The following is a 27588-nucleotide window of genomic DNA, read 5'->3' on the forward strand; positions in this document are numbered from 1 at the left end:
ACCAAGCATTTTGCATACATTATTCCATCTACTTTTCCCCTCAAGTCTGTGAGAACAGGCACAGTCATCCTGTCTTACAGATGAGGAAGCTGCTGCTCAGAGAGGTGATGTGAGTGCTCAACGTCACACAGCTCATAAATGCTAGGGGTGGGACCCAACCCACCTCCATCTACGCCAATCGCTTATGCTGTCAACTACTTTGCAATTCTGCCTTTCATTTAGTAAACCACTCACAGTCTCAATTTCCTTATGAGTCAAATAAGGTGACCTGCTCTACTTTCCTCACAGAGTTCTCACAAACCTGGGAAGAGTAAGCCTGAGTGGTGGCTGGGTTTTAGAAAGGAAGGTGGGCAAGTGGTACCATGCCTGTGGCATTCTGATCTAAGAGACCAGGTTCCTCCAGGTATGATGAATCAAGTCCGAGAGACTGCGGAATTCACATGTAATCATGCATTTTCTGTAAAAACAGGACTCCATCAGCATACTCACAGTGTCATCCTCATCTGAGTCAAGCATTGTAAAGCTCGGTTATGGGCAGTGAGCAAGCAGGTAAGGAGGTCCTCCATTCCCTCTACCAACGGTGTGTGATCCTGCTCTGGGCCTGCCTGGTTAAAATCATTCATTCACTCAATATGAGCTTTGGAGTCAGGCAATTTGCATTTAAATCCTGACTCCACAAATTATTAGCTGTGTGAACTTGGGCGGGATGATCAATATCTCTGTTTCCTCATTTTTTAAAAGATTTTATTTATTTATTTGACAGAGATCACAAGTAGGCAGAGAGGCAGGCAGAGAGAGAGGAGGAAGCAGGCTCCCCGCTGAGCAGAGAGCCAGATGCGGGGCTCGATCCCAAGACCCTGAGATCATGACCTGAGCCAAAGGCAGAGGCTTAACCCACTGAGCCACCCAGGTGCCCTGTTTCCTCATTTTTAAAGTAGAGAAAATCAGTGTCAATCTCATAGGGTGGTTGTGAAGATTTTTTTTTAAAGGTCTGTTTATTCGAGAGAGAGTGCGCGCATGCGATGGGGGGAGGGGCAGACAGGGAGAATCTTCAAGTAGACTCCTCACAGGTGTGGAGCTTAATGTGGGGCTTGATCCCATGACCCACAAGATCATGATCTGAGCTGAAACCAAGAGCCGGATGCCTAACCGGCTGAGCCACCCAGGGAACCCCAGTCATGAAGAGTATATGAGGAAGAGTGTGTAAGTGTCAGATGTGTAGAAAATCTTCCATAAATGTTCGTAATTATTATAATTGCACAGTGTTGGCATATTTACTGTAGAAAACTCTGAAAATGCAGACATGCAAAAAGTTTACATAAAGCACCCATGATTTCAATATCTCCAAAAACCAGTTCTACTTCTTTTTGTATATTTTTCAGATTTTTTTTTTCTATTCATGTGAATTTACGCCTTGTTTTCTCCCCTACAAAAATGGGATTATACAGCACAAACTGTTGGGTAATTGCTTTTTCCATGAACAGTATATCATAAATCATTTCCAAGCCAGGACAATCTTTCTACTACACTCTATCAAAGTGGTTAAGAACCCAGGCTCTGATGCCAGAATTTCTGAGTTTGAATCTGGGCTCTGTCACTTATTGTGTGACCTTAGGCAAAGAACTGAATTGCTCTGTGCCAGTTTTCTCCTCTGTAATATGGCATCAGTAATCATTCCTACCTCGTGGTGTTGTTGTGAGGATGAGATCAAAGTGGATATGGTGCTTAGAGCAGTGACTGTATGTGGTTAAGGGCTGTGCGTCACCATTCTCCATGCCACAGGACTTCTGTGGTAAGAATATGTGACCCTGTTTGACTAGACCCCTTTGTGGGATTATCTGGGTTATTTCTAAACTGTTCCTGTTCTAAACACTACAATGAATATCCTCCATTAACAGGGTTCTCTAGGGGACACAGATACATGTATGAGAGGTGGCCATTCCAATATCTGGACTTTTCTGTGACTCCTGAGGCATGGGAACCAAGTTCAACGCATCTGGGCCAGCCTTGCCTGATGGGCTTGAGGGGGGGAATGTAGTTTTCTTTTTCTTTTCTTTTTAAAGATTTTATTAGGGAGCAGGCTCCCTGCTGAGCAGAGAGCCTGATGCAGGGCTCGATCCCAGGATGCTGGGATCATGACCTGAGCCGAAGGCAGAGGCTTTAACCCCCTGAGCCACCCAGGTGCCCCGGAATGTAGTTTTTCTTATTTGTGAAACAGGGTGTGATGATCACTCTCCAGGCTATTCTGAGCCATTCTGAGCTCAGGTGAAGCTCAAGTGCAAATCTCAGTCACTTGCTCATCAAATGTCCCAGGAGAAGAGGAGGGACAGCCCTGAATTCTTGACTGGGTCTTGGTCTTTTGAGTGAGAACAAATGATTTCCCTTCCCTGTCTTACTCGTCTGTAAAATGGCCACTGATCTCCCCTGGTTCCTGACTGGTAGTGGAGGTATGGGAAGTTGGGGGTGCTCTGTGGCAGGCGGGAGGTCTGCCTCATCTCTGCCCAGGTCTGTGCCCTTAGGATCCCAAAGAGCTATTTGAGGGCTCAGAGGGGAAAGGCTGGCACTTGATTGGAGCCAAAGGGGGTGTGGGCTAGGGTGGGCCAGAGAAAGAGATGGTCTGGCTGGGGCAGAAGGAGTGAAAGAGAACGAAATGGAGAAGGGCAGTTGTCCTGTGGGCTCTTGGCAAGAGGACCTTTCTCTCATCCCACTCAAGCCAATCACCCGACTAACACCAGATACAACCTATAGCATCACAGCTTGATCTCACTCAGCTGTTCCTTGAGCTAAACTGCTCTACCAAGCCAACTGCATAATTTTATTTTCTCTGAGCCTCAGTTTTCTCATCTGTAAAATGGAGCTAATATGACCTGCTTCTAAACATAGGGCTTGAAGGGTCTCCAGAGGGGATCTTGGCACAGCTGTATGCAGGTAACTCAACACCAGGGAGTTAACACTGGAACCCAGAACTCCAGATTTTCTCTGTTCTCTCTTTCTCCCATGTAGCCCTATGCTTGAGAGTAAACTCTCAGTAACTCCATGCTTCTCCCATGGCATGGAATGTCCTTATCAGGATGGTAGGCTAGACAGTGCGCTTCAGCGCCTCTGTCATCTTTTCCAGGATTACTCACCTCTTTATTTCACAGTGTGTCATGGCACTGTCCTAGATAACAGGGACATAAGGGGGAGTGGAAAAGACCATGGATATGGACCTGTTATAACCTTACTGAGCTGGCTGTTTGTCTCTGGCCCGGGTAATCTGGAACTTTGAGGTTCTGGAGCTGATGGCTATTCAGATCTAGGGTCCCATGGAGTCTGGAGCCAGGATCTTACCATGAAAACTTCCTAATGCATTCAAGCCAGCAGCATATTGATTTTTAGGTCCTGTCTGTATCCTCCTCCATGAACAAATTCACCTTGGCAGCTGAAGCCTTTTCCTGCTGCTCCAAGCAGAGCGTTCCATTCAGACCCTTTCACAATGATGGGCAGCCTTGGTGGAAGTTTGAGCTCACAGAGTTTGTTATCCTTGGCCACGCAGGGCCACTTTATCAACATGCTGGAGAGAAGTGAGGGATGAAAAACAAGTATACTGTTAATAGTAATAGTTTGCTGTCACCTACTGCATGCCCAAGTGGAAACAGAGGTTCTAAGATTCTGTAACGTGCCCAAGCTAGTAAGTGGCTAAGCTGGTCTGAAAAGGCAGGTACTCTTGTGATTTTTCAAAATTGCATCTCTTCAGAATATGGATCCAATCTCCCAAGAAGCTTTCGTCCTTGGTGGATGAACAAGCCTACCCAGGAAACTGACTTAGGAGCAGCACTGGGGAGATGCTCTGTGTGGGAGAAAAGGCAGGAAGAAGGGAAGATAAGGCTGCAATGGGTTTGAGGACAGTAAAGTAGATAAGGCTTGCTGGCCTGGGTAGGCCTGGAAAAGGAGACTGGGTCACCCTTGTGACAGCTCTGGATGCCATAACAAAGAGAATGGTTTTCAGGTCTGGAGAATCTTTAAAGATTTGTGAGCAGGGTAAAACAAAGAAGAACAGCAGATGAGAATGATGAATTTGATACAAATTACAAGTTCCTCCTGGGGGTAATTATAGGGTAGGAAGAGGTCCACCCACCTCAGGACAAAACCAGAAACCATCTACTTCCTGGAAGTTTTTAAAATGTGCTGGAAGACCACCTCACAGTCCCACTGCTGGTGTGTGGTTAAGTTGGTACAGCCACTTGATGGGAGATTCAGCAGCCATCAGAAATATTTAGGGAGAATGCATAGTAACATGGGCCAATGTTTACATTAAGGGACAGAATACAAAAAGACGGACCTTAAAGGCCCTCAGTGGCAACCCTGTTGGGACTCCTCGCACTTTTGAGAGCTTTTTCTGTATGTTCACTTAATAAACTTCTTTTGATCTACACACACACACACACACACACACACAGAACACCAAGTTGAATATCTAGTATGATCACTGCTCTGTTCAGTAATAATAGCAGCAATAGGAATAAGAATATCACCTATGGGGGCAAATAGGAAAAAAAGAAAAAATTTAGAATGCTTTTAGTGGTCGTGATAAGGTGAAGAGATCCATGAGTGTTTCTTCTCCCTTCAGCTACTTTTTGACAGCTGCCCAGTTCTCTTTAATGACATTCTTTTTAAAAGAATCTTTGCTGTCTTTTCTAATGTGATTTTTTTCATACCTACGTTGCAAGGGAATAATGAGGAGTAAATGAGTAAGTATATGTAAAGCACTTAGCACGGTGCCTGGCACAAAATCGGAGCTCTAGGAAGGTTCGGTGAGGGGTCGCTGGCCGGTGTCCCAACATCTGAGAAGCCCGGCCCTCGCCGCGGAGCAGCCGCTCTTAGTCCCCGCGGCATGGGCCCCTCGCGCGGCACGACACGTCCCCGACGCTGACGCTCGCCGTGTCCAGCAGGCGCTATGCCAGCGGAGCCAGCCACGCAGCCCGCCCTGCGGACGTGGAGCGAGGGTCGCACCGCCCCACACACACCCGGCAGCCCAGCGCGACGTCGCGCGCACCCACGGCCCCGCCCCCTGTGACGCGTACTCCAGGGGGCGGGACCGCAGCAGCCCCGCCCCGCACCTCCTCCGATTGGCCGCCGCCCTGTCACCACGTCGCGGGGAGCTGGCAGGGTGTGTGTGTGTCTATGTGTGTGTGGGGTTTGCTTTGTCATTCGTACCCCCGTCGCGCGCTGACGCGGCCGGCCTGGCCAAACGCTCCAGGATCCGCAGGAAGGGCCCCCGGCGCTGACCCTGGAGGCTCCCGGAGGGGGAGGATGCTGCGAGCCCCTTACATAATGAAGCGACTGACTGGAGCACATGTCAGCGCAGAAACAGCACATGCCGCAAACCCAGGCCTCCCTATTTCATACGGTGCTAGTGATAGCGGGCACTGAATATAGCACGGTATGCTCTAGCATGGATTATCATACAATGAAACGCAATTCAACAGTCATGAAGTGTACCTTCGCAATAAAGCATAATATAGGATGTTATATTTATAGGGCCTATTTATAAGCCTCTATTTAAGTCTTTTCTGATAGGCCCAGGCACGCACACAGACGCTATAATGATTGGTGCATTCTTCTGTCCTTCAAAGAGGCGGGTTCTCGAGTCCGTTTTGCCTCAGCGGGCCCTTGGATTGGCCGGCAGCGGCGTAGCGGCGCCTTCCATTGGCCCCGGGGGCCGTCCGTCGGAGCCGAGGAGGCGGGCAGGCGGCTGGCTGGTGCTGGGGCGGGCGGGCCCCGGAATTGTCATTTCTTTGTTTCCGAAGGCGGAGGAGGCTCTGAGCCCCCCCTCCCCGTCCCACCCCCTCCCCCCGGGTGCTGGCTCCATGTCTGTGTGACCGGCCCCAGGGGTAGAGTCCAGGCCCGACGCGGGGCGGGCCGGCGGCGGCGGCGGCCGAGGTGAGAGACGGCAGCGGAGGCGGCGCGGGCACCCGGCCCCCCAGCGGGAGGATGAAGCGGCGGAACGCCGACTGCAGTAAGCTCCGCCGCCCCCTAAAGCGGAATCGGATCACCGAGGGCATCTATGGCAGGTGAGCGGCGGCGCCCCCGCCTCCGCCCGCGCGGGCCCCGCGTCCCCCGGTCGGCTCCGGAGGGGCCCGGCCCCGTTATGTAACCCCGACTAGGCCGCACGCCCGCGCCGGGGGCTCTCCGGAGGAGCGCAGCCCGGGGGGCTCCGGCCGGCCGGCAGGGGTGCGCTCCGGGGGCGCGGGGCGTGGCGAGGGCCGCCGGCTGGGCGGGGAGGGCGCGGCGGGCGCTGGCCGAGGAAGCAGCCGAGCCGCCGTTGGGCGCTCCCTGGCCCCGCCGGGGCGGGGGGTGGGGAGGGGCGACGAGCCCCCCTCCCCTCCCGCAACCCTGGTCCGCGCCGCGGGGGCCCCGAGGGCCGCTCCCGGGAACGCCGGGCCTCTGCTGGCCCCCCAGTTCCGCTCTGGCCGGAGAGTCGCCGGCCTGAGTCGGGAGGCGCGTGGACCATATGCACTAGGAGGAAAGGCTGACAAAGTTGGGAGCAGACAGTGGCCCCACGGTCCCCGGCGGACTGGGCAGGTGGCCACGTTGCCCCTTCTTTCGCCCTCTACTTCTCTTGCGGGATCTCAGGCTTGGCACCGCGGGCTAAAGCCGATACCCCCTAATCATGCCCTGTGGCCCCGCTCCAGACTCAGAAGGAGCGAATGATCATTTTCTAAGCAAACATTATTTTGACCATTCTAAGCAGATAGTTTTCATCGAACCTTTTAAAAGGGATTTTTTTTTCCAAACTCAAAATTTTCTTTTTCTTCCGGGAAAAAAAAAAAAAAAAAAAGACAGCGTCCCTTTAAATAGAAACTGAATTCACTGCTCTGAGGGGGAGAAGGCCAACAGGTCCATGGGGTAATTTAGTGACAATCACAGCTTCCTAAGCAGAACTTGTGTACGACCTGTTATTTTCTGGTTCTTCTTAGAATGTTAATTCTGAATGGGACTTGCCTTGATAAATGATTTCTGTGGAGAAATAATTAATTTACAAAGGAGAGTTCTCAGCATGTGCATTTTGGCTTAATTGAGCCTGCGTGGTATTTTACAGTTTAGCTCTTAGAGCTGTACGATTTAGAGAAATATGTGAGGTAGTTGATAACACTCAAGTTGTCACCAAGCTAATGACCAAATCTTAGCATAACTGTATACCTTGCACATGCTCTTGTTTACATATATGGAAGATTGCTTTTCACAAAGCAGCTGAGTGATGTAAACATCAGAGGTTTCTTTATTTCAAGTTCAAAAGCATTAAGAAGTCAAAGTATAAAGTTCTTATGTATATTTATCCTTCTGTATAAGTATATTCTTATGTAATGAGCCATAGATCATAGGAATCATTCATTCATTCATTCAACAAATGTATATGCTATGTGCCAGGCTCTGTTCTAGCTCTGAGGGTACAGCAGTCAGTAAAACAGGCCAAAGTCCATGCTGAATCAATCAAACCTGATCATTTAAACTAAAAGTGAAAAAGCAAAAACATTTCCTACAGATTTAATGGGGGGGGATGTCTCTTCAAATTGAAGACACTATGGTCCTGTAGGAAGGATTTTTTTCTGCCCATTGAAAACAATTTGAACAACTTAATAGTGACACAAGAATAGAAAAAGCATATTAAACAGAATTGTAGACCAAGGACTTTGAATGGCTGCTAGTCACAGTAACATATGATGATATACTTTTATACAAAGAAGACTGGGGATCCCATATTGTTTACATGTGTTATATTTTGACATCTCTTTATATTTGGACAAATGATGCCCAATTTAATACCTGCTTGATAGTAACCACTCAATCAACATGAACAATGTGAATTCATTGTCTAGTGAAGATCTGTTATTTTAGTGATGAACTTTTGGAATTCAAATGTTCTTACTCTAAAGTAAATATGCTATACAAGTTATTCAGAGTTTTGCTGTAATATTTTATTTTATTTTTTAAAGATTTTATTTATTTATTTGACAGAGAGAGACTCAGGAGAGAGGAAACACAAGCAGGGGGAATGGGAGAGGGAGAAGCAGGCTTCCTGCTGGCGAGGGAGCCTGATTTGGGGCTCAATCCCAGGACCCTGGGATCATGACCTGAGCTGAAGGCAGACAATTAAGAACTGAGCCACTCAAGAACTGAGCCACTCAGGCGCCCCTTGCTGTAAAATATTAAAACCCAACAGCTCTCAAATCTGTTTACCCTTCTCTGTTTGTCATTCTTTTAAGTTAGATGTTAATCAAAGACCTACATATATTTCTAGCTGTCTTTCCTTTTGGAGCATCATATATCAAATGAATGTTTTAATTCACATACCTGTTTCTTAGTTTATAATATGGAGTATTGGACTAAAGAACAAGATCATAGTTTTGTTTTTTTCAAATTCTGTTTTGAAAAAATGTTTAGAAATTTTTCCTTTATTTCTAAAGCAAACAGAATGAGTGGGCTAGTTATAAATTATGGTGTTTGAGGATTTGTGAATATCGAATTTCTGTGATCATTGAATTTAACTCTGTATTAAATCGTTCTTCATACCATCTATTGCCCATTTTGTTTTTCAACATCTGGCCAATTTTGGTCTCATTAAACAGAGAGCTTGGTTTTTTTTCTGAGACCCTGTTGACAGTTTTGATAACCACTATCTACTGTTTCACAGCATAATGTTTCATGAATGTTATTTTCATGTTCTCAGTCTGCACAACTTTTTGAGTCTGGGCATAGCAAGGAGGCAGCTGTGGTGAAGAGAGCACTGGACCTCGGGCATCAGGAGACCTGGGTTTGGACTCAGAATCCCAGCTCTGCCACTTTAAGCCCCATTCTCTCATCTGTCAGATGAGTCTTGAGGTCTAAAGGAGCTGGTGTTCAGTTTGCGAAACTCTATAAATTCTAGAGGGCTATACAAATATTATTTACCATGTTGTTGTTATCACAGTTTAACATGTTTGGTTTATTCTTTAAGGAGGCAAGAGAGACTATCAGATTTGCTACAGCTATAAACAGAAGTTGAGTAGTCAAAACAAAGGGTCAGTTGCTGCTTGGTCTTGCTGGAAAAAATCCTATTGCTGAGACGTTTTAAATCTTGGGCTCCAATCCAGCAACTGTGACTGAGGTGATTGTCAAATGATATGGTTATTGTCAGTATAATGACTGTGATAGAATCGTTTTTGGGGCAAGGTAGAAGGAAAATGAATTTTAGACATATCAGCATTATCTACGTTTATATGTGTGCCCATTGTTTGAAAACTGAAAGGTACAGATATCTTATTCCAGTCAAATTAATAATCAAGAATAAGAAAAGAGAAACAGGAATGGTGATGATTGTCTTTTATGTTATTAAGGACTAAAATTCAAAACACATTTAAAAATCATTCGTGCCAGCACAGATCTAGAGTGGGAATTCAGTATTCAATAAATGCTGTGTGTGTGAGTTAATAAATAAATGAATATAAATTAATTCCTCTTACTTGGTTAAGAACCTCCATTGTTCAGGGAATTGTGAAGGATACAGGATAGGATATGATTTCTTGTCTTCAAGGAGTTTACAGTCTAGTCGATCATCATAATGCCTTCTTAAATTTATACAGTGCTTTTGAGGTTCCAGAAAACTTTGCATTCTGTTCAAGGAAAAGTATGTTTGTCGAATTACATTTTAGCTGGCTGTTTTAGTTATTCGCCTGATGCATTAACAACTTTATTTTGCCCTGTGCTATTTTACGATGAAGTAGACGGTTGCCACTAAGTGAGGGAATGTTTTCTAACTCAAATGAGATAAATGTGAAAGTACTTCGGAAATGATAAGGAACAGTTATTTAATTTCTTTTTAAGATTTTATTTATTTATTGGACAGACAGAGATCACAAGTAGGCAGAGAGGCAGGCAGAGAGAGAGGAGGAAACAGGCTCCCTGCTGAGCGGAGAGCCCGATGTGGGGCTTGATCCCAGGACCCTAGGATCATGTCCTGAGCTGAAGGCAGAGGCTTTAACCCACTGAGCAACCCAGGCGCCCCGATAAGGAGCAGTTATTAATAAGAGAAAGTAAAATAAATAACTGCACTTAACTGTGACATTTCTGAGGTTCTCGGGTTTTATGGCAGTAATTCTCTGTCCATGTCTCTGCCTTCACACATGAACCAGACACTCCCAACAGTAACATCTAATTACAAGCAGTGATTCTCCAGGTGAGGTGGGGTTGGAGTGCTCTGTAGTTTTTTTAAAAGCCTTAAGGGGATCCTCTGTGGTTTACCCATCTGTCACTTTGGAGCACTGGAACAAGTGTTCCCCGGCTTCCTTCCCCCTGAGAATTACTGACTTTATAATGGGAAGATGAGGAGATGAGGGGTGGTAAGTAGAAGACAGGGGCAGAGATGTTTATGTTGAAAGCCTCTGCAGTTAAAATTGTTTCTTGCCCGAGTAGGCACAGTAAGCACTTTAAGTAAGGCACATGTGTTAAGCTTCAGGAAACTATTTTATATCTTTGTTTTAGGTGGTTGAAGGAAGCGCCCCTTCACTCATGAATTTACAAATACTTCCTGTCACCGCGTGTGTGGGGGCGGGTGGGGGGAAGGAGGTGTTCTGCCTGCCACCTGTGGCTTAGGGGGTGTGGGGCTGGCCCTGACTCTTAGCTTTTGACAACTTCACGCCTTCCCGCTAGAGCTGAGGACTCAGGACATCCCTGATAGATGGAATACCTTGTCCCATCTTTGTTTTAGGAGAGCGTTTCCTGGCTTTTGACTTCTGAAGTGATCAAAGTTTGCATCCCTCTCGGCTTCCTAATTTCCTTATTCAGACCCTAGTCTAGCTAATCTCAGCTCCAGAGATTTCACTTGCCGGCTTTTCCTGCCTCTTTAATTAATGATGTTTCCTAAGCCTCGTTTTAGCCTCCTCTGGGCTATGCTTCTTAAAGCCACTAGAGGCTGGCATGACCCTTGGCTGCCTTTATTGTACTCGTGTTCTTGCCACCGAAACCCCAGACGCCAGTGTTGGAACCTCACAGCCTAAAAGCACTTTGGTAATCTTGGGAGGCTTTTGACTTCAGCCACACTGGACCCGACAGGAAAGTGATAGATTCTGTATTGTTTTAGTGGGGTGTTGGGGAAGGGCGTAAGTTTTGACTAACCTTCCCAGGGAGCTGTTTACCTAATCCTTGTATTTGCAGTTTCCGTGGAGTGCATTTAAAGAAATCTGCCACCCTGGAGTTTTGTACTTAGTTTTTGCCAGTAGTGTATTACCTTAAAAGAAAGGTACTTTCCTCCAGCTTTCATCTGAGTCTTCTCATCTGAGTACTTGTGGCAGTTTAGTTTCATTAGATGTTTTGAAAATCCCTTTCAATTTCTGCTACCAGTTGAGGCAGGGGAAGGAGGGAACATGCTCTAGTTCACATTATTTGCTTTAAAGCTTCCTGTTTTATTAGTGACATTCTCCTTTTTCTTTGATTCCTCGTGGCCTTTCTTGAACGTCACTAGATCTGGAGATTGATTTTAATGGTAGACTTAGTAACTTACTATTTTCACTTTCTTCTTAGTTATTTGCCAAACATTCTGGAGCCAGTTCCTGTTCTTTAGGCACTTATTTCTCCAGGGTCTTTTTCTTTGGCCATTTCTCCCAGATCTTCCCGCTGATATTAACCCTTTGGGGGTTTGTGTGTGTAAATATATCTGTTTTGTTTTGTCATGTTCTAGGCTACCATCCAGGTGATACTTAAGGGGATGTAATAAAATATAACATATACCTTGTGGAGTCTGGAGGGTCAGATAGAAATTTTCAATATGGTTAAGACCTCAAAGTGAAATACTGTAATTAGGTTACTTTCCTTTATTCCTGCCTTCCTCCCTTCCTTTCCTTCCCTTCCTTCCTGTCATGGGGCTCGAACTCATAACCCTGAGATCAAGAGTCACATGCTGTACCAACTGAGCCCACCAGATGCTCCTGGGTTACTTTTTTTTTTTTTTTTTAAGATTTTATTTATTTATTTGACAGAGAGAGAGATCACAAGTAGGCAGAGAGGCCACAAGTAGGCAGAGAGGCAGACAGAGAGGGTGGGGGGGGGAAGCAGGCTCCCTGCTGAGCAGAGATCCTGATGAGGGGCTCCATCCCAGGACCCTGAGATCATGACCTGAGCTGAAGGCAGAGGCTTTAACCCACTGAGCCACCCAGGCGCCCCGTCCTGGGTTACTTTTCTTGATGAAATTTAGCGTGCTCTTCAAAAAGATACTGATTACTTTTATTCTCTAGGCTTACTAGATTTGGATGTAATTATTTTCCTTGGATCATTTTTAAGAAATAGGCCCAGAAGAATAAAATTTTTGTTCAACAAGCTATGTAAGTATAATGGTACAGACCAACAGTAGAAACACATATCCTTTGCTAGATTTTTTTTTTCCCCATCATGAATTTCTTGAAATACCCAAGGACTAACCATTTCCTCAAGGTCTCTCACCTTTAGGCACATGGATCTTGGTAATGGAAACTTTAAAAAACATAATCAACTGTTTGAATGTATTCTTTGAGGCTTTATATCTTCACTTCGACATTTTACTTAACTGATACCAAATTGGCCTTGGCTCATCAACTTTCCACAATGCCTACCATCCCCAGACTTTGAAGCCCCTTTATAGCACCAACCTTCATTCCTTTGTTTTCCTCTGCTGGTTTTAAGGACAGTGTACTCACATTGAGGATGGGATTGTGACATCAGAAATAATTTTCCCTCATCCATCTCTTCTGTTGCGTTTTCTTTTTTAGAGGCTTTGCATTTAGTGGATTGAGATAGTGCAGCTAGTCCACTTGAGGGATATCTGTAGACCTCACTAATGCATTTATACTGTTTGAGATCTCTTTCCTTACCTAGCACAGGGGAGGTGGCTAGAAACAGTCTAGCTCTGTTTTTAAATTACATTATTACTTCGTTCATCTTTAAAGCACTTCTAAAAACCAAATAATTGCTCAGTACTAAAGTCAGTATTTTGCCTATCTTGTAGTGAGGGCACTTGAGTTATAGAGAGAGTGAGTGCCATATTCATAGTCAAACAAAAAGTCCTGTCTCAGATGAGAGAAATACTAAGGCTAGAGTCTTCTTTCTCAGATGTAATAAGCATTATTTTCTTGTCTTGCTCTAGGCTTGACAAGCTATACCTCATGGTTTATGGTAATTATGACTTCTAAAAAAATGAATTATCTTCTTATTTTTGAATTACATGTTTCTCTATTACAATGATGATTCTCTATTACAGTGATCATGTTTCTCTATTACAGTGATCGTCTAGTACAATGATCATTACAGTTTCGCTAGAAAGCACTCTCGAGTTGTCCCATCTTTTGTGCAGTAGTTATTACTTTAAAGAATATTTGACTTTAGGGGACATCTGGGTGGCTCAAGTTGGTTAAGCTTCCGCCTTTAGCTCAGGTCATGATCCCAGGGTCCTGTGTCAAGTCTGCTTCTCCTACCTTTCCCTATACTCCGCTCCTCTGTCTCTTTCTCTCTCTCAAGTAAATAAAATCTTAAAAAAAAAAAAAAAAAAGAATATTTGCTTTAAATTTTTTTTTCTGCAGAGCTTTATAATGTGTTTACAAATGAAGTTTTTATAAATTCATAGTTTATGAATGAGATACTAAGGGTTTATTTTTTCATAAAGTACATCTCGTTTTTTAAAAACTTGGTTCTTTTGGGGAAATAAAGAATTATATAAGTTGAATGTGTATATAGGAAAGTATATAAAGAAGGAAAATAGTATTTATTGAATATCTAATATGAGATAGAAAGTCCAGTGTGATGAATAAACATAGGGGCTTCAAAGTCATTTGAACTTGACTTCAAAGAATGTCTCTGACACTAGTTGTGTGACCCTGAACAAGTCATTTACTTGCTTTAGCCCTCAGTTTTCTCATCTGTAAAATGAGGATGGTAAATAATACCACCTACTTTAGAGGACTGCTAGAAGGATAATTGAGATAAGTCACGTAAAAAACTTAGAATCATGCCCGACACAGATAATTGCTCATAATGTTATTTGCTGTTACTACTAATGTTGTTTTTTCTTCGTTGTCTTATTTTGTTCCAGTAAGGGTATTAGCTTGTTTCATATGTGAGGAAACCATGATCACCCCAGGTTTAGTTACTTGATAGAGGCCCATATCTGTCTAACCTCAAAGTCTGTCCCGTTTCTGTTGTACAGTATTGTGTCACTTAATTGTTTCTGAGTGGTGTAAGAATTTATGTGTAAGAATTCATATGATACTCTCAGACTCTGCTACATGGAGAGCAAGAATCATTATCTTCATTTTGCAGGCGGAGCAACAGGTACCAGGAACCTTTTTTCTTTCTCAAAAAGAGAAACTCTATTAAATAAATTAAAAAAAACCACACACACAGTATGGCTGTGAAAGCAGTGCAAAATGTGATAGAACCAGGATTTATTGATTGATCGAGCTCTATCTGTTTATCTCTTGCTTTAAGGGACATTAGTGAGGGGCGCCTGGGTGGCTCAGTCATTTGAACGTCTGACTCTTGGTTTCGGCTCAGGTCATGATCTCGCAGTAATGGGATCGAGCCCTGTGTCAGTCTCCACGCTCAGTGGGGAGTGTGCTTGAGAGTCTCTCTCTCCCTCCCCCTCTGCCCTTCCCCTTCTTAAAATAAATAAATCTTAAAAAAAAAATAAAGGACATTAGTGAAATAATTACTGAAATTTGAATAAGGTGTCTAGATCAGATAATAGTAACATATCAATGTTAATTTCCTGACTTCAATTAAAAAAAAACTAATAAAACATATATAGGGGGATAATGATAATAAGAACATGGTAAAATGTTTTATCATTTGTGTATTGTGAAACCTATAAAGGAACCCTTTGTACTATTCCTGCAACTTTAAGTCCAAAGTTATTTCAAAATGAAGAGTTAAAAAAAAAAAAGTAACGCATACTTGTTATGAACGAATTAACACGATAGTATATTAGCGCATAATGCAACACAGACCTTAGTACTCCTGCTCTGGGGTGATGACTGTTATATAATTTTTAAGTATCATTTTTTTTTTTCTATATAAGCAAACGTGTATTTCTTAACAAAAATAGGGTTCCATTTCACATACAAGTTTCTTGGCTTTTCTCCTCACTTAATCTCTTTTCCTTTTTTTCCCATGGAAATATATTCACTTATGTTTGTTAGCAGCAGCACAGCATTCCACGTAGAATTCACTTCTCTGTGGTCTCCAGACTCCCGTTCCTGTGCTCTTTCAACAGTGCCCCTCAGCCTCTCAGTTCCTGGTTCCTCAGGTTTCTTTCCTATGAAAGGGTAATAACTACCCTGCCTATTTCACAGTTGTAAGACTAAAATGAGATAATTAATATGAAAGCATTTGAGAAAATTACACATGTGATGTAAGCGTAAGGTGTGATTAGGTAGATGATTACTACTGCTGAAGGTAAGAGGTGTAATCCTGTGGGTTGTTCCCTCTCTCCTCACGTGCTTCCAGCACTAGCCTCTGAACCTCACAGAGTCCATACTGCCAAAAGTGGTATGGTTTTTATTTTTTATTAATATTTTTTAAATATTTTAAAGATTTTTATTTATTTATTTGACAGAGACAGAGATCACGAGTAGGCAGAGAGGCAGGCAGGCAGAGAGAGAGGGGGAAGCAGGCTCCCCAATGAGCAGAGGAGCCCGATGCGGGGCTCGATCCCAGGACCCTGAGATCATGACCTGAGGTGAAGGCAGAGGCTTAACCTACTGAGCCACCCAGGTGCCCCTGGTTTTTTTTTTTTTTTAGATGGAAGTGGTTTTGAAGCAGAATTTCTAAAACTCTTAAGTTCTCCGATTGTGTTAAGTTACAGTACCTGTCCTTGGTTTGTGTGCAGCCTGTCTAGTCCTTTGCAAAAACACTAAAGCACATAATTCTTTTTTATAATATTTATTTATGTTTTATTTTTATTTATTTTTAAAAGATTTTATTTATTTATTTGACAGAGATCACAAGGAGGCAGAGAGGCACGCAGAGAGAGAGGGGGAAGCAGGTTCCCTGCAGAGCAGAGAGCCTCATGCGGGGCTCGATCCCAGGACCCTGAGATCATGACTCGAGCCGAAGGCAGAGGCTTAACCCATTGAGCCACCCAGGCGTCCCTATTTATTTATATTAGAGAGAGAGCATGCGCGTGGGAGAGGGGGTGGTTGGGAAGGTTAGAGGGAGAGAGAATCCCAAACAATCTTCGCACTGAGACCAACAAGAGGCTCGATCTCACAACCGCCGGCTCACAACCCTTGCGGAAAGCACGGGTCAGTCGCTCCACCGACTGCGCCACCCAGGCACCCCACCACGCAATTCTTAAAAGCTTTTTAAAGAGATTTCTATTCTAGGCTTTCTTTATTCTTTCTAAATTGGGCATTTTTTACACTAGATTTGTCATTGCAGTGGCGGTGTGTGCGTGTGTGCGTGTGTAATTGACTCTCGAAAGGTTCTCTTGGCAGTCTGCAAGAGGCTAGAGCAGAAAAGAGAAATCAGGTGTAGCTTGGGTCTTCTCAGGCATCCTCCTGTCTGGATTGCACACCGGGAGGCAGGTGCAGCAGGATGAGGCCATTTTACCCCGCTGCCGTGCACAGCCTCCTCTAGTCCTCCATCTCTCAAGTTAGTTTTGTCTCGACCTCTTTCTGCTCTTGGTTTATATGGGTTATATCTATCAATATTTGCTGTATTCAAAATTAAGGTGGACACATTTTAAATAATTACAAGCTGATGTAAAAATAATAAATTCATGAGAAGAGTGGTGTGGCTTTACATTTTTGCACATTTCTTTAATGTTAGGCTTACTAGAAGACACTTCGAGAACCCTCACTGTAGGCCGAGCCAGTGGCAGGCAGGCCAAACGGAGTGTTAGTTTGGTGTGCAGAGCAGGGCTGATTAGATTCATTTCTTCCTACGGAAGACCAGAACAGACTGGGAGCAGGTTCATGGTGATCTTTGGAGCAGAACCTGTGTTTGTTTCCTTTGTCATTGTTGCATTGTTCAGATACCCTTCCCAGTCATCTGTGCATGATCTCTCTGTCTACCTTCATTTCAAGTGTGTACTTTGGGAAAGGCCTTGCTGTCGATCCTAAGCACTCTTGTGCATTGCAGGTCATTCATTCAACAAATATTTGTTGAGTTTTTGTAGTATGCAGGGAGTTCTGCTGGGCACTGAGGATAAAGTAGGGAACAAAGTAGGTAGCTCTTTTGTTCTTGTGGACTGTACATTTAAACAGTTAATTAAATAAAATACTATTTATTTATAACTGTGATTAAAAGTTCTTACGGTACAGGATGTTATGAGCATATAATGGGGTAACAGTCTTTACTCAGGGAGGCTTTTTAAAATGAAGTCATGTTTGGGTGTTCTGTGCTAAAGGATGAGTGCAGTAATAGAAGTGCTTCGTTTGGTTAAATTGTACTTAGGTGGGGATCTTGTCATCTTGTCTGTGACTCAGAAAGAAAAGTAAGAAAATGGAAGAATCATCCCTGAACAGTGATCTCAGTTGAGGGAAGGAGCGCTGAGGGTTTGGAGATAAGTACTGATTATCTTCTTTCTGAGACATTGTGGAATTCAGTGGAAGTTCCATGACAATGAGAAGCTTATACCACGAGCCAGTACTTCTCAAGTTTTAAAGTACACACAAATGGTCTAGGGGTCTGGTGAAAATGGAGGTTTAGATGAAATAGGTCTGGGATGGGTCCTGAAATAGCTGTTGCTGTTCTGAAAAGCTCACAGTGACGCTGATGATACTGGTCCGTGGACCACACTTGGAGTAGCAGGACGATGATTACACATAATCAGATTTCAGTAGGAATATCGGCTGGACAAGAGGCTGGATGAATATTCTAGAAATGGGGTGGAGTCGGGAGAGGTATTTGATAACAGAGAAGATAGCAGTTTGGTGTGAGAAGTATCACGTTACATACTGAAAGCCAAAAGCACTTCACAGTTGCTCTTACAGAGAAGACAGGAAAGCTGGGGATGGAGATAGATGGCCACCAGCACAGCCAGTGAAATCTTCTACAGAGTCATTTCTGTGGTGAGGACCAAGTGAACTAAATGGCCATTAGTCTGCCTAGGGAAAAGGTCAAGTACTGAGGATTGATGGCCACACCATGGTAATTATGTGGGCTCCAGAAAATGATCTAAATGACAGCAGCTAGTGGTACTAGAGAGAAGGTGCACTTTACTCGGAGAAAGAAAAATGTTCAGTACCTCTTCTCATTAATCGTAGATGATCAATCCATAGCTGAAGAATATTGCCAAATAGATTCAGGTTAAAAGTGGTTGTAAATGGCAAGGGTAGGAATAGAATGAGGGAGGGGAAAGAATCTTATAGTTAATAGCCACTTTGAAGGAATCACCACCATTAAGACTAATCATTGCATGTGTCTCTTCTTAATTTCATGGGCATCCAAAACAGAACCTTGTAAGACCATCAAGAGACCTTATTGGTCTGCCCTTGTTTCATTATATTATTATGGAAAATATCTTTTCATTGTAGTTATGCTTTAAGTTTTTGTTCAAGATATTTTATAGTTATTCATAAATGCATTTGGGTCAAAGAAAGTAACATCAAGTTATGAACCATGTTGTGAATGGTATGTCTAAAAATACTTTATATTTAATCACATTCTCTTCATGGTTTAAAAGAAGTATTTTAGAATGCTATAATGGCTTAAAACCTAACTTTCTCTTTCCGCTAGAATGTCATCTTTTTGGATTTGGTTAAATCTTATGACCGTCAGAACATGGAAGGAAAGGAATTAGGTTTCTACACTGTTAAGCAGTCATTTTAGATTACTTGTCTTTTAACTTTTTTTGCATGTACCTATAAAAGGATAATAAGCATAATTACTGATGCAGGGGACTAAGTGAATACAGAATTAGGCAACTGTCTTTTTTTTTTTTTTTTTAAGATTTTATTTATTTGACAGAGATCACAAGTAGGCAGAGAGGCAGGCAGAGAGAGAGAGGAGGAAGCAGGCTCCCTGCTAAGCAGGGAGCCCAATGCAGGGCTCCATCCCAGGACCCCGGGATCATGACCTGAGCCGGAGACAGAAATTTAACCCACTGACCCACCCAGGAGCCCCCAGGCAACTGTCTTAAACTTTCTAAAACTTGAAGGCAGAAATGAAATCAGTAGAATTCAGTACTAGTCCTAAAGTAAAATCAACTTTTTTTAAACGTGAGTAAAGGATTATTTGTTTTATATATATTTAAAAGTGTGGTGAAACACATAATGTAAAATTCAACGTCTTAACCACTTTTAAGTGTACAGCTCAGTAATAATATGTATATTCACATGAATGTGCAGCTAAGCTCTAGAACTCTTTTTGGAAAATTGTAAAATCTAATTGGTTCATTAGATTGCCTCTTCATTTTTAGAGGCAGGCCCACCTAAAAGGGGAGTCTGAGGAAAGTTGAGGCTATGGCATATGGCTGTGAAAGGTCAAGTTTCCTTAAATATCTGTGCTTCTAAACTGTGACTCAGTAAGATCTGGGTGTCAAGGAACATGAAAGTATGAAAGCAGTTTTGGGTTTTTTTTGTTTTGTTTTTGTTTTTGTTTTTTAAAGAAATGAAATACAGAAAAAGGAACTCTCTTGAAGTCACATACTTGAAAAAGAATAGTCATTGTTACATAGATGATCATTTCTGTATTGCCTTCAGTTTAAATGACTGGGTTACTAAAAAGTATTCAATAGGCTGTCATTCTTTGGATAATGCTCTCTAAACAGTGCAATAGAATGTTGCCTGCTAGCCTGGGATCCTGCCGTGCCTTGGGAGCACTGGGAACAGTTGGTAGGACTCTCCTTTGTCCACCTGGGGAGTGGGGATGACCACACAAGATGATGTCCTCAGCGCATCTCAGTTACCTCCTCAGGGGCAGCCCCGTGGGGAAAAAGTGTTCAGTTGGAGCTGTAAAAACATTTCCACGTGTGCCATTTCTTAAATGCCTCAGAAACAGGGATTAGAGGCTATTATCATTTCTTTAAAATCTAGAAACAGTTCTAGAGACAAGGACAAACCTCTCAGTTTGAAAGCTAAGCAGCTTGGAAATCTAGTTTGAAATTAGATTTGTGTTCCTGAATGCCTATGTGACTCAGTTCTTCCTTTTGGTAAGATACACCTTGCTCTCCACTGGATCAGTGATGGATTCTTAATGGGGGAGAATGAGGGCTCCGTCTTCGTCTGACTAATGAGTCTAGTGAGGTGGGACTTGGAATGCAAGCCTGTTTTCTTCTGGTTTGCCTTGGGTGCCTTGACTGTATAGCAAACCTCTTAATCGAAACTTATTGTCAAACCCTAAGAAGTTCTATCAAGAGTTAATATTAGAGGGGCGCCTGGGTGGCTCAGTGGGTTGGGCCTCTGCCTTTGGCTCAGGTCGTGGTCTCAAGAGTCATGGGATCGGCGGGCTCTGTGCTCAGCGGGGAGGCTGCTTCCCCCTCTCTCTCTGCCTGCCTCTCTGCCTACTTGTGATCTTTTTCTCTGTCGAATAAGTGAGTGGAATCTTAAAAAAAAAAAAAAAAAAGAGTTAGTATTGGAAACTGCCCCTAATTGCAAATAATGTCTCATTATGCTACTGTATCATTGAGGGTCATACTGGTCTGTTCTTGACATCTTTTTACCCTGTGGCTTTAGAGGGCAAAGAAAGAATCCTCAGTGCTGGGTCTTGCTTTTGTTGTCTGCCGCCCACCAAGTTTATCAATTTTTTTTGGTAGCTTATTTTAATATACTTAATCATGATTTATTAAGCCTTGATTTTGTTGTCGGTGGTGTATATTCAAACAGCTAATATAATCACATCAGTATTGGAATGTTTGTATTACAAAGCAGCATACAAGGCTCTGGCCCAAATCAAAGTGAATTTTAGGTATTTCCAATCTATATCTAAGAAAACCTTTTTTTATTTTTTAATGCCTAAACTTAATCTGCTTCAGAATTGACTGGGTTAAGGACATAGAATTAGGGGCTTATTAGTAAGGGGCTTATTAATCTGAAGGCTTCTATTTATCTATTGTATAACTCATGAACTAGAAATATGGACTTTGAGATTTTAATCCATGTCCTTACCTTGTTTTGAGCTACCTGCTTGGCGTATCAAAGTCTGCTTCTACTTAACGTAAATCCAGAGGGAGCTGGAAGCACACATTTACATCTTAGCTAGAGCAAGGCTGGGGTACTTAGGATTGTTTCCTTTAATGTACATTTTGTGTTTTCACAACCCATGGTAGTAATTGGCAACTGCTCCCTAAGTTAGTTTCTATTTGCGGAAGTCATTTGGTTTTTGTTTGGTTAATGCAGGTGAATACTACATGGAAAGGCAAGAGGAGAAAAGAGGAAAAAAAACCAGAATCCTTCAAGCATGTAGGGATGTGCATCAAGAATTTCAAAGACTCTTCACACAGATGTAGGGGGGAGGGAAACAGCAAATTCGAAGCTTTTCAACCATGACATTTTCTTCTAATGAAGAAGAGCTAGAAAGCTGTAATTTTGAGAGTGTTGCAGTATTTTAAATCAGACATTTAGTACATTTTAAAATAGTGGTGAAATGTAAAATTTCTTTCCATCTTAAATAGAATTAAGCATTTGTGGTCATCATCTTACTTTGATAGTTGTGGGCCTCAGAGTGAAAGCCAGAGCTTCTAAAATTTAGGTGGCTTACGGAAACATCTCTACCTGTTTTCATGGTATATGAAGATATTTTTGGTCTCTTAACGAAAACAGTGCGTTTTCTTTTTCTAGTCCTTCGCCAGTAACCTTGAATTAATTCTTTATTTTTATGCTTTGCAGTACATTTTTATACCTGAAATTCCTGGTAGTGTGGGCGCTTGTCCTCCTGGCAGATTTTGTCCTGGAGTTCAGATTTGAATACCTGTGGCCGTTTTGGCTTTTCATCAGGAGCGTCTATGATTCCTTCAGATACCAGGGACTGGTATGTTTATTAATACATTTTTCAAGTATAAGGGGTTTAATTTTCTAAGAAAATCTTCAGTAGCTGATGATTAAAAATAAAAAACAAACTGCGATCAAATCATTATACACCCCCTCCCCATCTCTACCATTCCAGTGAAAAGAGGGGAGGGCCAAAGACCTTGGGAGGGAAACAGAGTAGTGAAGGAAGCAATAATTACCCAGTCCTACTCTGAAGTATTTCTGGAGCCTTATCACTGTGTCAGTGATTGGGTTAGAGTTAGAGCAGTGGTTCTCAAACTTTGTGGTCTCAGAGCCCTGTTAAAGTCTTAAAAACTACTGAGGATTTCAAGGAGCTTTTATTTATCTGGGTTTGATCTCTCCATATTAAATGTATTAGAAATCAAAACGGAAAACAAATTTAAATGTTTGTTAATTCACTTAAAAATAATAAGCCTATTGCATGTTAATGAAAATTACATTTTTATGAAAAATAACTGTTTTTCAAAACAAAAAAATTAGCAGATTTGACCACATTTTTGCAAATGTCTTTAATGTCTGGCTTAATGGAAGGCAGCTGCATTTTCGTATCTGCCTCTGATCTCGGTGGATTGCAAAATCACATATCATGTAGCTTCTCAAAAAAGCCACCTTAGTCCTGAGTGAATGAACATGAAAAAGGCATATAACATCTTAATATTGTTATGAAAATGGTGTTGACCTGGAAGACTCACTGAAAGGATCTCAGAGACTCCCCTGCTGCCCCTGGGAATCCCCAGACTATGTTTTGATACTGGGTTAGAGCAAGAGCACAGGCCTAGGCTTGTTCCCCTGGTTGACCTGCAGTTCTCTTATGTTCCATGGCTACACCTTAAACCGGAACTCTTCTACTCAGAAATCCAGAGCCTCAAAAAGATAGCTTCGGGCTCTTGGCTTCTTGGGGAATACCCAGTGGTGTGTCCAGAGAAAGGCTGCATTATTAAAATCCTTAACATCAGCCTAATTCTTACTATCATGATTCACTTGTGCTCCAACAGCCTGTTCTTTAAGAATGAGGCTCTCTAGGAATGTTTTAGGAGGAGAGAGGAGGCTTTTCTGTGTTAAAGTTCTAGTTGTTCTAGGTAACCCACCTGGGGAGTCCAAATGAACTCACTGCGACCCAACATCAGCCTGTCCTGGTCCAGTTCTTCATGACTGAGGACATAAATAGGATTACTTTTTAATATTGAATTAACCTCTGTTTTTTACATGGTGGCTTTTAAATGTTTAAACTTGCTCTATAGTTCTTGCATGGCAGTTTCAGAGATTTTGTCCAACGTGCTTTTAATAATCTGTTTGAAATAACAAGTTCTAAGATGTGTTTTTAATTTTGTTTTGTTTTTTTCCTTTAGGCCTTCTCAGTATTTTTTGTTTGTGTAGCATTCACGTCAAATATAATATGTCTGCTGTTCATCCCCATACAATGGCTTTTTTTTGCTGCTAGCACATATGTATGGGTTCAGTACGTATGGCACACAGGTAAGTCTTAATGGCTTCTCAGACGGCTAGAAATCTTAGATTCAAACTTTTTTAATGTAGTGATTTCATTGAATACATTATTTAGAGTTGAGTTTAATGTGGACTTTTTTTTTTTAAGATTTATTTATTTATTTTTGTATGTGTGTGCACGAGAGAGAGAGAGAGAGAGAGAGAGAGAAAACGCACGTGCGCAGTTGACCGGGGAAGGGACTAAGGGAGAAGCAGGCTCCCCGCTGAGCAGGGAGCCCAATGTAGGACTTGATCCCAGGACCCTGGGATCATGACCTGAGCTGAAGGCAGATGCTTAACTGACTGAGCCACCCAGGTGACGATGTGGACATTTTTAAGTGGCCTTTTCCTAATAGATGATGCCTCTAAAATATATTTTATATTTTTTTCATTACTGAATGAAAAGTTTAAGCCTCTATGATTTGACATCTCCATTGTAGACATTTTGATAACCAATTCTCATTATGAAAATACTCTTTTTTTTTTTTTTTTTTTTAAAGTTGAAGTGATTTCTATTTAGGTAGACTCCGAGACAGCCATGTTCCACATAGAAAAAAATGTTCCTGGAGTTTCAGCTTTGAAAGGAATGTTTGAGGTCATTTAGTTGAACCCTTATTTGGTATAAGAATCCCCACAGCATCCCTGACACATAGTGGTTTAGTCTCTGATTAAAAGGCTGCAGTGACAGGGAACTCAGTTTTCGGGGCCACTGTAAGAGAAAGTTCTTCCTCATACTGAGCCAAAATTTTCCTCCTTAACACTTTTGACTCAATACCTCTTGACTGTTTTGGGGGGGCTTGTTTATCTCATAGAGAATGTAAGGAGGCTTTCCCCCACAAGTATAGGGAAATATACAGAACTTTTCCTTCAGATTCAAGGGGTCTCCAGATCATCCCCTCAAGCTCCAACACTGCATCCCTATATTAGAGCCACACCAAAGGAGTGTGGAAACCATGGTTAACATTTCTGTAGAGATTTAAAGCACTGTCCTCTCAGGCCCTCTTGTCTGTAGGCACAACATCTCTGGTTTCATCAGCTTTGACTTGTATGTTATTTGAAAGACTTTCAGCATCCTGATCTCTCTAGTTCTTAATGGTTCTCTTCACCAAATGCACTGTTTCTGGTATGTTCTGACTGGAGTAGAGCCACACAGTCCTCTCCATTCTTCCTAAAGCTGCACTTCTACTGTCTCAAACCAAAATGAGATGAGATGTTTTCATAGCTCCAGTCCACTGTGAAAGCCTGAGTGGGACGCATGGGGATATGCGGACTGGCTCTCAGAGTGTTATGCTTCTTTGCAAAGCTGCATGAAACTTGATGCTTAGGCCCGGATGCAGCCTGTAGGATTAACCACTGAGGGAGTACCAGCTCATAAAAGCTCTCTGGAGCAGCATTCCTTCTCTTCTCAAAGGTGCTGAGAGGCTGATGTTGGCCCATGTAGAAGGCACAGGTCAGCTCTGTTATTTGAAGTACCCACTGTGAGCATGGGTTTCTCCCTCTTAGCATGCTCTCATATCTGACTTGATTTATAAGCTAACAGAACAGTTTCTAAGTCTGCTTTCCTCTAATTAAAGTGATTTTTTTCATACTTTAGTTTTTCCTTGTATTTTCTTGTCCTGGGTCTTAGTTTCAAGTGAGTTGCCATCTACACTTGTCATTCTGTTTAGGTCTCAGTTGTTTTCTTCTTCTTCTTCTTCTTCTTCTTCTTCTTCTTCTTCTTCTTCTTCTTCTTTTTAAGATTTATTTATTTATTGGGAGTGGGGGCAAGAGGGAGAGAAAGAATCTCTAGGAGACTCGACCCTGAGATTATGACCTGAGCCCAAATCAAGAGTCACCACCTAACCTTCTAAGCCACGCAGTCACCCCATCAATTTCTTCTTTGTCATAAGAAGGTGGAATAATCTAGATAATGTCTAGGGGAACCTTCCAGCTCAACAATCCATGACTCTGATGAACTATAATGATTTCCTAAATTACTTTAATAATGTCTTAGTAGTTTGGAAAAAACAACTCCTATAACTATTAACAGAACCTATTGGGAACGAGTGCAGTGGGTGACCCACAGGGCAGCAGTGAAGCTAATATCATGAGTGATACTGGCCTCTCTTTAGCCCTAGGCTCAGAAATGTTGGAATAGCTAAGTTGTGAAGTATGTTTTAATTTGGAATGATTAGTGCTCAAATAAATGATTAGCGCTCAAATAAACAAAACAAAGCAAATTTTGTGTTCTTATTGGGCCAGACAAATATAAGTACATTTTATATAATTTGGTATTAATTTCTCTTACCACTTGTTAAAATTTAAAATTCATAAGTTAATTAGGAATTGCTGATGAAATTATTTATTACAACAAAAGAATGATTATATCATAAACTTCCTTGCTATGAAGAGGGAAAAAAACAGAATATGAAACCGGATGTACAACAACTTGCTCAAAAATATTTTCTACATGATTTGATTATTTGATAAATGTAGAAATAGGTATTTTGTCTAAAAATCTTTTTCTGTAATGTGCTTATTATGTATATGATAACTTTAGAAATTAATATAGGGAGTTAGAGAATATAAATTTTTGAAAATGCATTTTGAAATGAATTTGAAAATGTCTTATCCTAGGGGTTGCTGTTTGTCTTTGTACACTGTGAAAATGCCCCCTTTTTTTTTTATGTTAAATCTGTAAAAATGGTTGAGGCCATTTGCTGCCTTCGCAGAGCTTTTACCATTTTCTATGCTGCAGGGATTAGGCCTAAGGGGACTTAAGTTCTCCTTAGGAGCAGACCCAGTATTATCTCTGTGAACTTGGACCCAATTTGCATAAACTCTGGGCCTTACTTTACTCTTCACTATGATAAGGAGGTTGGACCAAAGTTCTCTTTGTAGTTCCAGGATACTATGGTTTTTCTTTGGTTTCATCCCAAAGATCCTTAGTAAAAAGCCATTTAGTTCTTCAGATTACTGATTTCCCTCCCCTAACTCCCTGTTCTCTCTTCTATAACTCGCTTGCCTTAAATAGTCTCAGAGGATCTCTTTCCACAGTTACTGGACCTCATGCTTATGTAGTCCATCTTCATTTAAAAAAAAAAAATCCCATTATTAATCATGTCCTGACACAGATAGACCTAGCCTACAGATTTTGATTCTAAAAATTAATGGAAATTACCTCATTATTTTTATCTTATTTATTCTATATTGCAAGTTGCTTTTTCCTCCCTTGAAAATTGTTTTTATTTTCTTTTTTTAAGATTTTATTTATTTGTCAGAGAGAAAGAGACAGAGAACATGCACAAGCAGGGGGAGTGGCAGGCAGAGAGAGAAGCAGGCTTCTTGATGAGCCCGGAGCCTGATGGAGGGCTGGATCCTAGGACCCTGAGATCATGACGTGAGCCGAAAGCAGACACTTAATCAACTAAGCCACCTAGGCACTCACAAAAATTGTTTTTAATTATAAAAGAAATGTAAGCTTACAGTTAAGAATAAAAAATTTCTAGAACGGGGTGCCTGGGTAGCTCAGATGGTTAAGCATCTGCCTTTGGCTCTGGTCTTGATCTCCAGGTCCTGGCATTGAGCCCCTGTCTGTCCATCTGTCTGGCTCCCAGCTCAGTGGGGAGGCTGCTTCTCCTTCTCCCTCTGCCTCTCCCTCTGCTTGTGCGCTCTCTCTATCTCTCTCTTTCTCTCACTCACTCAAATGAATAAATAAAATCTTTAAAAAAAAAATTGTAGAACAGAAATTAAATGTCAGAAACATTTCTTTGTGCAATAACTTATTCTCCAGAATTTATTTTTTTTACATATCGTGTTAGTACAGATCATTCTTTGAAAAGCTGCATCATATTTCAGTATACAGACTTATCATAAACAGTTCTCTGTTGATACACATTTAAAATGATTCTACATTTTTTGCTATTAGAAATAATAATATAGTGAGTATTCTTATACATTTATTCCAGGGCTTTTTTTTTTTTTTTTTTCCTGTAGAGTAGATTCCCAGAATTGGAATTTCTGGGTCAAATGTATAAGATTTTAAAAATTTAATTATACTGACAAACTGTCTTCTTAAAAATGTTGCCCCACTTTATATTTTTGCCAAGTATGAGAATGAGCCCTTTGCCTTACCCTCCCTATATTACCTGTC

General features: G+C 42.0%; 1 protein-coding gene across 1 annotated transcript in view; it reads left to right on the forward strand.

Annotated features, from left to right (window-relative positions):
* The first annotated feature begins 5973 nt into the window (after positions 1-5973).
* Positions 5974-27588, forward strand: part of MACO1 (macoilin 1) — a 62805-nt gene continuing 41190 nt past the window's right edge. The window contains exons 1-3 of the mRNA XM_032863801.1: positions 5974-6053; positions 21810-21951; positions 23321-23447. Coding sequence (XP_032719692.1) covers positions 5974-6053; positions 21810-21951; positions 23321-23447 — 349 coding nt within the window. The remainder of the gene's footprint in view (positions 6054-21809; positions 21952-23320; positions 23448-27588) is intronic.

The sequence above is a fragment of the Lontra canadensis genome, unplaced genomic scaffold (assembly GCF_010015895.1).
Source record: "Lontra canadensis isolate GAN:19392208 unplaced genomic scaffold, GSC_riverotter_1.0 scaffold25, whole genome shotgun sequence".
In the NCBI taxonomy this organism is placed as follows: Eukaryota; Metazoa; Chordata; class Mammalia; order Carnivora; family Mustelidae; genus Lontra; species Lontra canadensis.